Below are 14583 nucleotides of genomic sequence, written 5' to 3' on the forward strand. Positions count from 1 at the left end.
GCCCAGGCGCAGGTTGAATATTAAAAGGCCCTTGGAGGAGCAGCCGAGCGGCCGGGCCCGTCTGTCCTGGATTGCACGTTCCCAGGCTGAGGGAGGGAGATTAGATGTACTTACCCGGGATGGACTCGGATGGCCTGCATTCCCCCAGGACCCTGAGCTGGTTCTGTCTTCTACATCTGGGGACAAGGAAGTTCTTTAGTGGCAATAATTCCTGCCTTTTGTGCCGGCACTTTTAAATTAACGCTTCAAATTAATCTCCCGGTGCCTTTAATTAAGAACCGAGGGCCGGGAAGCGGCTCCTGACCCGGAGCTCCAATTAACTCATTGAAATGCGCGGCGGGAACGAGCTGGACCCTCAGGAACGGGGGCTGGAGCGGCGCAATTCCAGCGCTGGATTGAGTTCCTGACACTCGGGAGTGGCGTCGCTGACACAGCTCCAACCCGACCCAAATCTCTGGCAGAAAACAGGGATGGACAGACAGGTGAAATGCGATTGTCCAACGGGAAAAGCTGGAGGGGAAAGGGCAGAGTGTGTTTTACACTCGAGGGTCACCCAGGGAAGGGGAGGTGGGATGTGCCAGATCCATGGATACAACGGGACATTCCCAGTATTCCTGCTCTGCTTTTCACAGAATGGGTTGGTGTGGAAGGCATTTAAAGGATCATCTGTTTCCCACCCAGACACCTTCCACTATCCCAGATTGCTCCAACCTGGCCTGGGACACTTCCAGGGATGGGGAATCCACAACCTCCCTGGAAAAACACATGGAAGCACTGGAAGTGCTCAGATTCCTTCCTTTTTATGTCAAACCTCAGGAAACGGGACTGACATTGATCTCAAACACTGTTTTGGCCCATTGCAGTGCTGTTTCCCAGCTCACTCCCACATCCCCACACCATCCCTGGGGAATGCCAGCATCCCTTGCCTTTTCCACACACAAACAGGAGCTTTAATGGAATTCAAAACCCACATTTTGGGTGTTTCTGGCTGGAAAAACTTTCTCCAAGTGCTACCAAAACCCACCAGCAGCTCCCTTCCCACCTGTCCATCCGGCTTCTGGGAGCAGTGGGAATTTGAGGAACACTCAAAATCCAGGTACTGGGACTGAATCTGGGGGATTCCCAAGACCCAAATCCTGACACATTGATAGAGTTTCCCACTTTCCCCCAATTAGGAATTCCATTATCTCCAGAACAGATGAAGGTGTCCACAGCACGAGGTACTCCAAGGTAAATATTTAATTAAACTCCAGGAAAAAAAAAAAGGGAAAGAAAGTGTGGATCATTTCCCTGACAGACCCACTCAATCATTCCAGAGGGTTAATTAGCAGGATCCTCAAAAATCACTCGTGTTGTGGAACAGCCAATTCACTCTGTGGAGCTAAAAACCACTGGATGCCATCCCAGGGATTGGGACGGGCAGAGCTTCCACCATCAGCACCTGGAGGGCTCTGGGCAGTCTGGGTTCTTTTGGAAGCAAACAATCATGGAATGGGGTGGGATGGGAGGGGTTTTAAGGACTGTCCACTCCTGTGAGCAGCGACACCTTCCAGAGACCAGGTTATTCCAAGCTGGCCTTGGACACTTCCAGAGATGGGGCATCTTCCGGGAAATCCATTCCAGGGCCTCCCCCCCTCCCAGCTGGGAATTCCTTCCCAACCTCCCAGTGCTCCTTCAGAAAACGAGGAGCGGTGTGTGCCGCGCGTTTTGCCCGGAGTCTCGTGCCGGCCTCTCCCAGTTCTCCCTGTGTTTGTGCTCCAGAGGTGCCGAGTGCTCCCGACTCCCTGCAAGCCATCACTGAGGGGCCCTAATGAAGTAACTGTGACGGACAAATCCATTTCCCCGGCCCTAATCGAATCCGGGCGGGCTGACACAACACAGGGGCCTAATCCGGTTATTCCCTGATTGGAAAAAGGCCCTTTAGTTCTCATCAGGACAATCTGCGGGGATCGGCTCCTGCTCCGGTGCTTCCCAAGAAAAGCCCCAAATCCAAGCCCTGATTCCTCGGTCAGAGAGGAACACGGAGCTCTTGTTCTAACACCAAGGCTTTATCTCAGCTCCAGGGAAAAGAAGGTGAAGACATGGACCTTTGAGCCCTAGAATAAGCTCCACCTGTGGAAGAAGCTGGATTTGGGAAATATCCTAAATTTCCAGAGCTTTTCAAACTCATGGAATCATCATCACAGTTGGAAGAGACCTCCAGGATCAGCCAGCCGGGAAGGTGTCCCTGCCCATGGCATGGGGTGGAACTGGATGATCCTGAAGGTTTGTAGGCTCCTAAACCAAATTCCAGGAGTTTATTGTGGTACTTCCAAGTCCTGTCATGGGGGTGATTGGGAATGGGAAACTCCAGTGGCTCCAAAGTCATGGCAAAAATCCTCCAGGGACTTATTGGAGCTTGGATTTATCCCAGAGTTATAAACTGGGATGCTGATGTTATTTGCCCAGAATGCCAGAATTTGGGAAATCAACCTGATTTAACCACATTAGACAACAGGATATTCCAATAAGGGAATCATCATGGGCAGGTTTGGGAATTTTTTTCAGGAAATACATGATCAAAAAGTGGGATTTAAAGAGTCATGGAATCATGGATGGTTTAGCTGGAAGGGATTTTAAGGATCATCCAGTACCACTCCCTGCCATGGGCAGGGACACCTTCCACTATCCCAGGCTGCTCCAACCTGGCCTTGGACAATTCCAAGGATGGGGCAGCCACAGCTTCTCTGAGGCACCTGGAAGAAGATGATCCTTAAAATCACAATCCTCCTTGTAGGAATTGTGTCAAAACCAGAGCGAACCTGGAGACTGGATCAGCTCAGGGATTGGGAAGTTTAAACTGCACATCCCCCGGGGCTCTTCTCTTCCAGAAGCTTTTGGCTCCAAATATCAGGACCGGAGAAAACAAACTCCAAACAACAGAGGCAGGGAGGGGAGGGGAGGAGGAGAAAGTCATTCCTGGGATCAGATGGGCCCTTTCTTTGGTGCCTGAAATTCCCAAAGCCTGCACAAATATCCACGGAGACACCACTGTGAAACACCAGCAGGGTAAACAAACTCAACTGTTCCCAGCCTGGATATTCCCAACAAAGATCCCATTGTCCTGCCGTGGGGTGAGCTCACAAACCCCCACATTGTTGGGCAGCCTCACCCGGATACTTTCTGCTCCATCTGCATCATTCCAGCTTTTCCAGAGCTTCGGAGGGACCTGCTGGCTCTCACAACCCCTGACATGACAGGGTGGCAGCTCCATCCCTGGAATGTCCAAGGTGGGGCTGGATGGGGCTTGGAGCAACCTGGGATAGTGGAAGGTGTCCCCATGCAGGGAATAAAGGATCCTGGTCTGACTGCAGACAGGATGCAAGGGAAATCAGATCCCACCAGGAAAAGACATCCAGTGGATTGCAAGGACATTTTGTGCTCGGTTTGGGGGGTTTGGGGAATTTTAATTCCAGTTTAATTTCCGTGGCTGCCTCTGTCTGCCAATGATATCAAAGGGCATTTGCATATAAAGTGGGTGGGTCGCCCTCGGCAAACGCTGGGAGCCACCGGCCACTGGCAGGAGCAGATCTGGAACTTCCCAGGCAAGGAAGAGCAACCCAAAGGGACAAATCCCCCCCAGCCCGATTCCATAGGAATCGTAAGTCACTGATTACCTGGATTTTTACAGTGCAGCAAGGGAACTGGGAAACCCTAAGGACAGGCTGGGATTTCCCTGCTCTAATCCAGCCTTGGGGAGGGAAGATAAACCACTGGGAAAAGGTCAGGGAGAGGGGATGTGTCCATGCCCATGGCAAGGGCTTGGAACTAGAATCCTGGGATGGTTTGGCTTGGAAGGGACCTTGGAAATCCTCTAATTGCAGCCCCCTGCCATGGATTTCATTCCCTTCCTCATGGATGTCTGTCCCTCCTGCAGGATAAAAATGGACACCAAATGGAATCGTCCGATCCCACAATGGTTTGGGTGGGGAGGGATTTTAAGGATCACCCCGTTCCACCCCCTGCCATGGGCAGGGACACCTTCCACTAGACCACTTTATGCCAGCCCCATCCACCCTGGCCACTTCCAGGGGTGGTGGGATATCCACAACTTCTCCGGACAACCTGTTCCAAAGTTATATCCAAACACATCTGCCAAAGCTCCTCCAGCTCCAGCACCTGCCCTGCACAGCTTCTCCTCGGCATTCCCTGGATCCAGCTTCCCTGGGCCTTTTCCCAGGACTCTGGAGGCACCACAGCTCAAATTGCTCAAATGGAATCCTTTGGCACTTTTGGTAAACTTGCCCCCTTCCATGCCCAGCCCTCGAAGTCTCTGCCAGGAATCGCTTCCGTGACACCAGGTGGGACTTGGAAGGGAAAGCTCCTGGAGCGAGGGGCCCTTGAAGGCTCCTTCATCTCTGCCCTCTGCTCCCGCAGCAGCTGCTCCCTTTCAACCTGCCTGAATGCTCAGGAGAAACTTCCAGAGCTCCTGTTCCGAGGGGGCCACGATTCCCTCGGGAGGGACCTGGCAGGAATTCCTTCCCAGTATCCCATCTAACCCAGCTGGAAGCCATTCCCTGTGTCCTGTCGCTCCATCCCGTGTGGAAAGGGCAGGGTCCCTCTCCCAGCCAGCATTTTGGGGGTTTGTGATGGCCTCAAACCCACGTGGAGAGAGGCCCAATTTCCTTTAATTATCCCTATTTAGAAGAAGTAAACAAAGAGGGATCAGTGGAATGAAGAGACACAAAGAGCATGGAAACAGCTGTAAGATTGGGTTTGTATCCCAACTGCTGTTTTTCCCATTCCTTAGTCACTAATATCCCCAAATAAAGTATTTTTAATGTCTAATCTAATCTAAACCTATCTTTTATTCACCTGGGCAACTGTGGCTGCCTCATCCCCGGAAGTGTCCAAGACCAGGTTGGAATAACCTGGGATAGTGGGAGGTGTCCCTGCCCATGGCAGGAGGTGGGAATGAGCTGATCCTTAAAATCCCTTCCAACCCAAACCACTCTGGAATAATTTGGCTGAGTGGTGCCACCTCCTCCTCCTCTGGGAAACCTGGGCCAGAGCCTCCCCACTCTCACAGGGAAGAATTCCTTCCCAATATCCCATCGAAACCAGTGGGAAGCATTCCCCTTGTCCTGTCCCTCCATCCCTTGTCCCCAGTCCCTCTCCAGCTCTCCTGGAGCCCCTTTAGGCCCTGAAAGGGCTCCAAGGTCTCTCTGGATCCTTCCCTTCTCCAGGTGAACATTCCCAGCTCTCCCAGCCTGGCTCCAGAGCCCTCAGAGCAGCTCTGTGGGCTCCTCTGGACTTGCTCCAGCAGCTCCACATCCCTCCTGCCACCCTGACATGTTGATCTCAGTGTTACAAGGTGACACAAGCACCGAGAGGCCTGGCTTTGGTCCCTCACCTGACCATATATCCATTCAAACAATCAGAGATCCTATAGATTGCCATCGAGACGACAAAGCTCCACAGGAATCCAGCCCGCCCCAAACCCCACCTTTCATAACGAGCAGCTTTAGGAGCCGGCGGTTCTGCTCTGCCTGAGAGAAGCAATTAGGGAGGTGCAGAAAGGTAATGGCTTCCCAACGACCCGCTAATCCCAACATTAGTGCCTAGCAAAGGGAAGCTGCCAGGAATTTGGAGGAACGCCCGGCGATCTGTCTTCCCTTCAGCAATAAACCTGTGCTATAAACACCGGCGAGGGGCTGGGATAGCTTCCCCCTTCCCGCCGCTTTGCTCCAGGCTGGGCTTTGCCCCTAGGATAATCCAGGGCTTTAAAGCAGCCTGCAGATAGCCAGCAGCCTGGAGGTATCCATCGGGGTGCCAGGCACAGCCTTCTATTGGGGACACGGATCTTTAAACTCCGCTTTACTTCACCCCACGAAGGGCTGGTTAATCCTGGGATCCCCTCAGCTACCGAAACACGGAATCACTGCCAGGACCCCCAAAAACCAGCGGAATGACAAGAGCTGACTCACTATTCCAGGACCACGTGAGTCCAGGCTGCGGGATGTAACTGGGATGGTCCTAATCCCAGTTTCCATAACCCATTGAGGCAGGGCTGTCCTGGCTGTCCAGCTGGAAGCATCCCATATTTGATCTCCAGATCCCTGGCAGTGTCCAAGGCCAGCTTAGAGCAAGCTGGTCCATTGGAAGGGGTTGGAGCAGCTGAGCTTTAAGGTCCTTCCAACCCAGCCTATTCCATGAGGACATCAGAACTGTATCAACAAGAATTCCCTGTTTTTTCCTCCCAGAACTATCACTGGAGGCTGCAAATCCAGTTAGGGCAGGGAGTGTTTGCAGGGAGCAACGACGGGCCCGTCACAAACCCACCAAAACAAAACATGAGTCAAGTCCCTCTGTGCCAGACAAGGCCCGGGATGGGATCCCTTGGGAATGCCGGGGCCACAGCACAATGAGAGCAGGACATGGCTCATTTCCTTTGGCCGCCGCCAAGGCTCGATCCGAGCGCTTGGAAACTTCCTTCCTGCCGGCATCGGCTGTCAGCAGCTCCGGGACCAACAACATCCTGTTGATGTGTGCACGGATCAGCTCCCCCGGAACAGCCTGGGATGTGCCTCTGTGCTCACTTACAGAGCCACCCAACAGACCCAGGAATGGGGAGGACTGGGAATTTCACTCGTCCCGTGCCGTGGGCTGGGACACCTCCCACTAGCCCAGGTTGCTCCAAGCCCCGTCCAGCCCAGCCTGGAATTTCATTCCGGAGATGCTCCGAAATAAATCATGTCTGTACAAAGTCAATCCAACGGCATCATCCATGGGATGCCTGGAAAACGAGCACCTTGAGAAGCGCGGGAGACACAGTGCCACAGGAATTCCTCTGGGATGGGAAAAGGAGCTCTGAATAAGCTCCCATGCCCCAAAGGCAGTGCGAGGTTTCCCAGCTCCAGCTGAATATGAGCCTGGAATAGGAGCTGGGAAGGAAGTTCCCACACCCCAGGCCTGGGAGCCCAACAAAAGCCATTGTGTGGAGAGGAGCATTAACGAGGATTAATCTGGTTCAGATTAATTGGGAAAACACAACGAGATGAAACTTGAAGGATTTGGATAAAACAAACCCAACAAAATTTACTGGAAAATGGAATTGATGGGATCAGCTGAGCCCTCAATTTGGGGGAATTATGAGCTCCTCCAGCCCCACCATCAGGAAAGATCTCTGTGATTAATTCCTGTGTAAACAAAACCAGGATCAGCCCCGACTCCCCTGGGGGAGGAGAATCAAAACAATGTGGCCCCACTTGCTCAATCGCTCCGTAAACTCCATATTTCAGCATTCCCGCCTGGAATTGGGCATCCCCAGAAATGTCAGCATCTCTGTGCTAAATGGCTTGTCTGCAACCACCTCATAAATCCGTGTCCGCGCCGCGATCCGACCTGAGGCACTCCAGGGCTCCCATTGCCAGTGTCAACACGGCGCTTAGGGCCCTAAATCATCCGGCTCCGAGCATCCCGTCACTCCCATGGATGTAAGTGCCTCGTCAGGGATCCTGTGGGGCCTGGGGGAAGCTCAGGGAGCCCCCAGAATTCCCAGCAAAGCCTGGAGACCACCCCAAGGGAGACCCCGAAATCCCAACTGCCCCTGGGGCCAAAGGCTGCTCTGCCCCAGACTCTGCGGGGCCCTCACTCTGCAGCCCGGGATGGATGTCCCGGAGAGGGCTGGCCAGGGAAAATGGGATAAGGGCTCTAAAAACACCCTACAGCGAGTCCAGAGGAGGCCACGGAGCTGCTCCGTGGGCTGGAGCCCCTCTGCTCTGGAGCCAGGCTGGGAGAGCTGGGAATGTTCACTGGAGAAGGGAAGGCTCCAGGGAGAGCTGAGAGCCCCTTCCAGGGCCTGAAGGGGCTCCAGGAGAGCTGGAGAGGGACTGGGGACAAGAGATGGAGGGACAGGACCCAGGGAATGGCTTCCCAGTGCTTCCGATGGGATACTGGGAGGGTGGGGAGGCCCTGGCACAGGTGCCCAGTGTGACCCCACACCTGTGTACGAGGGTTTGAGGTCGGTGCTGGTTTGGGTTTTCCCTCATTTAAATAATTCAGTGATGCTCCTTTCTCTTAAATTCTCTGAATTCCTAATTCCCGTTGGTCTCCCGTATTTTATATCCTATAAAAACCTTGAGTGGGGCAGATAAATGGAGGATTGAGCCAGGATTTAAGCCCAGCCTAAGCCACCACAGTTTTGCTGCAGGGAGCAGCGAGTGCAGCCACAGCTTCACTGTGCCGACGGGTATTCATTTTTTATAGGAAATCTGGATAATGGAAAACACGCCCAGCTCCTTGGATTTTCCCTATAAATATCTAAGCAGCCCCAACCCTCCGAGCACGAGGCGAATCCACTCGGCTCCGAGTGCTTTCAGGAAATTCTCCTCGACTCCCTGTCACAAAGTCCAAGACTCACTGTCTCTTCCCCGAGGGGCTTTAATTGCTCTGCCTCTCCTGTGTGTCCCAACCTTCTCTCCAGGACTAAGGAAAGTTTGCAGCAGTCCCGAGGGATTCCCTGTTATCCCATTTTGTCACTGTCACAGCAAACCAGAGGAATTTTAACCAGGTATCGTGCTGTCATTTTCCATGGAAGTAAAGCCAGAGATGTGGGTGTGAAAAGCTCTGGAAGCCTCGGGATTTACTCCTGAGGGCAAAGCGTCCTTCCCAGACAGCTGATCCCAGTGTGGGATACTCTGCGTGTTCATAGGGATGCTTGGAATGCCGGAGTGGGTTGGGATGGAAGGGGCCCTAAAGCTCATCCAGCTCCACCCCTGCCATGGGCAGGGACATCTTCCAATATTCCAGGCTGCTCCAAACCCTGTTCACCCTGGCCTTGGACACTTCCAGGGATCCAGGGGCAGCCACAGCTTCCCAGGGCAACCACACTGGCAACACCTGCCATTCCCAGGAGTCCTTCCCATACTCCCCTCCTTTTCTGCCCACGCTGGGAACACCTGTGATTCCCCGAAATCCCTCCCATAAACCTGTGTTTTACCCCTCTCCAGCTCTTGGCCACAAACAATAATCCATTTATTTTCATTCCACAGTATTCCATTCATTCCTGTCTCTTGCTCTGTAGAGGATGTTTGGGAAGACACCAGGAATATCCCATTATATCTGGAGCTATTGATCCTTTATGTTTTGGGCTCCAGGATGGCACCAAGCCCCACAAGGAAGTTCAGAGCATTGTTCCTAATATTTAAATATGGGAATCGGGCACCACTCCCTGAAAATTCCTTCCTCAGCTCCCAGTACTGTGTCTCCACACTGGAGCTTTCCCAGTCCTTACTGCAATTTCGGAAATACACCCTAAACTTTGCTTCCATAGCCATAAATCCATGAATAGGTGGTGAACTCTCAGGTATTTTGGGGGGGTTTCAGGCGGATGGTGAATTCCAAAGGTTGCCTAGAAAAGCTGTGGATTCCTCATCCCTGGAAGAGCCCAAGGCCAGGTGGAGTAACCTGGAACAGTGGAAGGTGTCCCTGCCTGTGGCAGAGGTTGGAATGGGATGATTTGAAGGTCCCTTCCCATCCAAACCACCCCATAATTCCCTGATTGTGCTTAGAAGGCAAAAAGAAACCAACAAACAAGACACAAACCCAATCAAAATATTTTTGAAAACAACTCCAGGGAAATTCACAACACTTGTGTCATGGGAAAATCAAAGGCTCCTCTGCTGGAATGGGAAAGCCATGGGATTTGACATGGCTGGGGATTCACTGAAAGGCTCATACTCCAGGTTTCCTACGTGTCTGTATCCATAAATCCACTAATTCCCACTTCTACGGAGACAAAACTGCTGAATTCCACATGCAGCAGTGCAGGGATCCACCTGGACACCAACTGCTTCCAGGGAGCTGCTCTCCCCTGGTAATTACCCCTGGAAAATAATTGGGAGCTGGGTCTGGGCACGCTGCTCCTGCTGGCAGCTCATGACAGGTTTGTCTCCAAAGGGCTCAGGAAATAAAGACAATTCTGGAGCCAACAATCAGAGCACAAAGATTGATCCCCTTGGCCCCCGCGTGCTTCCAGAGATTTCCTGGGAGTTCCTTAATTGGGGAGCCTACCCTGCTCTGAAGGAAAACTTCCCAGCTCCCTCTGATCCGGCATTAAAACCCTGTTTGTGATAACAACTCCTCTAATCCCGAATTAACTGAGTTCCTCTGGAATGACAGGAGCTACATCAGGGGTTTCCTTGGATCAGAGATGGTGTCACTCCCTGGAATGTGACTTCAGCACAGGAAAAATCTGGAAAACTGGGCTGGGACTGGAGAGGTTGTGGCTGCCCCTGGATCCCTGGAAGTGTCCAAGGCCAGCTCGGAATAACCTAGGCTATGGAAGGTGTCCCTGCCCATGGTAGGGGGTGGAACAAGATGATCCTTAAAAGCCCTTCCAACCCAAACCATCCCACAAAGCCAGGGAAGCCGAAAGTCCAGCAAATCATCTGGAATGTGCAAAATAACCCCGCTGGACACCTGCAATCCCTTTCTCTGCGACCTCTGTCCGTGAGGGTTTGGGATCAAACTCCCAACAAAAGAGTTGGCAAACAATTCCGGAGGCAGCTTTTCCTGGGCACAGTGGGAAGTTTCTAGTCTGGCTCCTGTTCCAATGGCTGTGCATGGCATTAGCATATTTAAATAGGCTGCTTCCCAAATTAAAGTGGAAGCAGCTATAAAATGATGTTGGCTGAGCTCAGGGGCTCCTCAGGAGTCAAAGCCCAGCCTTCCCTGAGATGGTTTTTCCTTAAATTTCAACAAAGAGGGGAGACTTTGCTGAGAAAACAAGTGAGGGAAGAAGGGAGCATGAAATACTCAAGACCCATCCAGCCTCGCCTTGGATAATCCAGGGATGGGGCAGCCACAGCTTCTCTGAGAAATTCATTCCAGCGACTCACCACCCTCCCAGCCAGGAATTCCTGCCCAATATCCCATCTAAACCAGTGGGAAGCCATTCCCTGTGTCCTGTCCCTCCATCCCTTGTTCCCAGTCCCTCTCAGCTCTCCTGGAGCCCCTTTAGGCCCTGGAAGGGGCTCCCAGCTCTCCCTGGGTCCTTCCCTTCTCCAGGGGAACCCCCCCAGCTCTCCCAGCCTGGCTCCAGAGGGACTCCAGCCCTCGGAGCATCTCCATGGCCAGGTTGGATGGGGTTGGGAGCACCCTGGTCTGTGGAAGGTGTCCCTGCCCACAGCAGGATGTTGGGAACAAGACGATCCTTAACATCCCTTCCAACCCAAACCATTCCATGATTTCCTAAGGGTGCTGGAAAACCTGGCACCCTGTTCTGCCTTAAATTCAAGGCGTTTCCACTGCCCAAATCCTTGGATATCCTTCACTTCCAGCCTTGGGTATCCACTCTGCAGCCCTTATTGGACTCAAAGACCACAGCCTGGAGCCCATCTCAGCATTCCCAGTGATCCCAGCCGGCTCTGGGATGAGCTCACTCCGAGCTGCACTGGGATACAGAGCAGGAGGGAGCTGTTCCTCTTTCCCTGATGACCGGCGGCACGAAAGCCAGAGGAAACATTCCCTGGTCCAGCAGAAACCTTCAAGGGGTGAGTCAGGAGTTCCAAAAATACCCTCCCTGAGCTGCAAACAGAGCTGGATGTTGCCATGGCACTGGGGAGAATTCCCAAGGCTCCAGTTTGGCTCAGGGATGAATCCAACCCCAGGAGCAGAGTTTCCTCCACTGCCTTTGGTCACTTTTGCCACTGAGTTCATGTGTTGGTTTTTCCCGGGATTTGAGGTTTAAAGCCAAACTTCTACAGGGGATTTAAAGGAGCAGGATTTCCACAAGTGCCTGGATCCCTGATCCTCAGGGATCACAGAATCCTGGAATGCTCTGGGTTGAAAGGGACCTTAAAGCTTATCCAGTCCCATGGGCAGGGACACCTCCCACTATCCCAGGTTATTCCAGCCTGGGTTGGAACACTTCCAGGGGCGGGGCAGCCACAAACGAGCTCTGTGCTTCCCAAAATCCCACTAGATCCCTATGTGCAAATCCAGGCCCCTCTGCCTGTACAAATCCGGCTGCTGGAGCAGGATCCTGCCCCACTAAGGGGATCTGCTCCACCCGCAGCAGGATGGAGCCAGCCAGGAACGACGCCTCGGTTAACTCAGCTCCGCACACACACAGCAAGACGCGCTCGGGTGGGCGTTCCCAAAAAAAAGGAGGAAAAATCCAAACCCACACTACTATTCCAGGCTCTCATTCACATCTGTTTAAGTCTGGAATGTCTCCAGCAAGTCTTGCATTCCCTGGGGATCCGGAGCGGGATTGGAACACAAAGGGAGCCGGGGCCCAGACGCGCGTGGCTGTGCCAGGGCCGTGGATGCCCGGGCACAGGGAATTCTGGGCTGCCCCCGGTGACCCCGTGGGATGGGGACAGCGCTGTCACCTCGCCCGACCCCATCCCACTGCTCTCCACCTCCGGAAGCATCCGCGGGAAGGAACGAGGGCACGGCACCTTTGCACTTCCCTTCCTTTCCTCCCCTTTTCCAAGCATTTTGCAGCCCTACTCTGACTCTGGCCAGGAGCGCTGGGCAATTCCCTGATGCCCCAGCTGGAATCCCCTGGCCCCCCCGTGGGATAACCCCACCCACCGACGGCGGCGGCGAGGGCGGGAGCTGCCTGTGCCCAGACATTGTCCGGAGGCACATCCCACAGTTAGAACACGGATACGAGGGGCCCATGTGTGTGGAAGGCACACACCGTGCTTCCAACAGCCTCTGCTCCGGGATGGTTCCCACCACCTCCTGAAATCCAGTCAAACCAGTCCCAGCCCGCACACCCCCGTGTTTTCCACTGAACAAACACCACAGAGAACAGGGTCATCGGGATGTGCCACCACCCCCAGCTCCAAGTTGTCCCTACCTTGGAATCATGGAATGGTTTGGATTGGGAGGGACTTTTAGGATCATCTAATCCACGCCTGTCATGGGCAGGGATACCTTCCACAGACCAGGTTATTCCAACCTTGGACACTTGCAGGGATCCAGGGGCAGCCACAGCTTCACTGGGAATTCCAGCCCAGCCCCTCCCCACCCTCCCAGCCAGGAATTCCTTCCCCATATCCCATCTAACCCAGTGGGAAGCCATTCCCTGTGGCCTGTCCCTCTATGCCTTGTCCCCAGTCCCTCTCCAGCTCTCCTGGAGCCCCTTTAGGCCCTGGAAGGTCTCCCAGGATCCTTCCCTTCCCCAGCTCTCCCAGCCTGGCTCCAGAGCAGGAGCAGACATTGGACACTCCTGTATGGCTGGCAGAGAAACCCTTTACTGTCTCCTTTTGGATTCCCAAGGAAAGCAGGGAACAGAGGGAGGGATTTGAGGGTTTTGGCAAGTTGTAAAGCAAAGGCTGGATCTGTGTGATGTGCAAATCAGCCCCGAGCCCAAGGGCTGCCAGGAACCACCGGAATGAGGGGAGAAAATCCAGAAATCCGCCATTTCCCAGGATTTCCTAACGGTGCCCCCATCACTTCCTGCAGGGAACGGGCACTTTGCACTCACAAACATAGACACAACACTGTCCTAAGATTCCGTGCTCCCAGGTTTTTGTTAGGAAACAACTCCCAGGGAGCGCTTCCATCAATCGAAGTGGAGAAGGAGGAAGGGAAGAGTCAAGGAAAAGGAGGAGCAACCTCCATCCCTGGAAGTGTCCAAGGCCGGGTTGGAGCAAGCTGGGCTGGAGGAAAGTGTCCCTGCCCATGGCAGGGGCCGGATCCTTAAAATCCCTGCCAGCCCAAGCCCATGATTCCTCACACAAACATGGCCCTACCCAAACACGGAGATGTTAATAAATCTTATCAAAACCTACACAACTTGTGGCTTCATTTCCCCATCCGAGGTGCTGGAGGCACATTCCTGCTTCCCTGGGAGGCCAGGCCTGTTACACATGGTCCCACGAGCTCCTTCCCAAGACAAAGCCTTCCTTGTTGGATTCATTTGCTCCCACTCCAAGCCCACCCCACATCTGGTGCTCCCAGTGACCAAAACATTCCCTCTTCACTTCCCAGTAAATCAATTCCTCTCTCCGGCACCGGGGAGGAAAACAGGGCAGGAAAGAAGTGCTGGAGCACTTGGAGTGTTTTTTTGGAGCGCTGTGAATTCCAGGCTCGGCTCCATTCCAGCTCCATCGGCAGCTGCAGGATCCGAGCCCCACTCACAGAGGCTCATTTGATCCATTGTCCCTGCGAGAGGAGCCCGGGAACATTTGCAGGGATCCGTAGAAATACCGGCTGATGAGCCATTAAGGATTCAATGGGAAGGATGAGTCGGGAATAGAGAGGCAATCACAGCCCTCCCCGGCGCTCTGCACTCCAATGCCACCAAAATTCCTGCCGGATGGAGCCCGGGCTGACGTCAGTCCCTGCTGCACTTACGCTTTTTCCCGAGAAAAACTGGGTTTACAGGAGCTGAGGATAAAATGGAAACACCAGGGAGAAGCATCTCCCTCCTTTTTCAAAGCCTTCCCATTGAAATCACAGAATCCTGGAATGGGGTGGTAGGGATTTTAAGGATCATTTTGTTCCAAGCCCTGCCATGGGCAGGGACGCCTCCCACTCTCCCAGGTTATTCCAACCTGGCCTTGGACGCTCCCAAGGATCCAG

The 14583-nt window shown here is 53.5% G+C and overlaps 1 protein-coding gene across 15 annotated transcripts in view; it reads right to left on the reverse strand.

Annotated features, from left to right (window-relative positions):
- Nucleotides 1–14583, reverse strand: part of LOC135406692 (transcription factor 4-like) — a 117893-nt gene that overhangs the window by 82134 nt on the left and 21176 nt on the right. For 13 of the 15 annotated variants that reach the window (XM_064641064.1, XM_064641063.1, XM_064641062.1 and 10 more), the window contains one exon: nt 115–176. The exons of the other annotated variants lie outside the window; for them this stretch is intronic. In XM_064641064.1, coding sequence (XP_064497134.1) covers nt 115–176 — 62 coding nt within the window. The remainder of the gene's footprint in view (nt 1–114; nt 177–14583) is intronic. 15 annotated transcript variants of the gene reach the window in all.

This window comes from Pseudopipra pipra, chromosome Z, assembly GCF_036250125.1.
Source record: "Pseudopipra pipra isolate bDixPip1 chromosome Z, bDixPip1.hap1, whole genome shotgun sequence".
Lineage (NCBI taxonomy): Eukaryota > Metazoa > Chordata > Aves > Passeriformes > Pipridae > Pseudopipra > Pseudopipra pipra.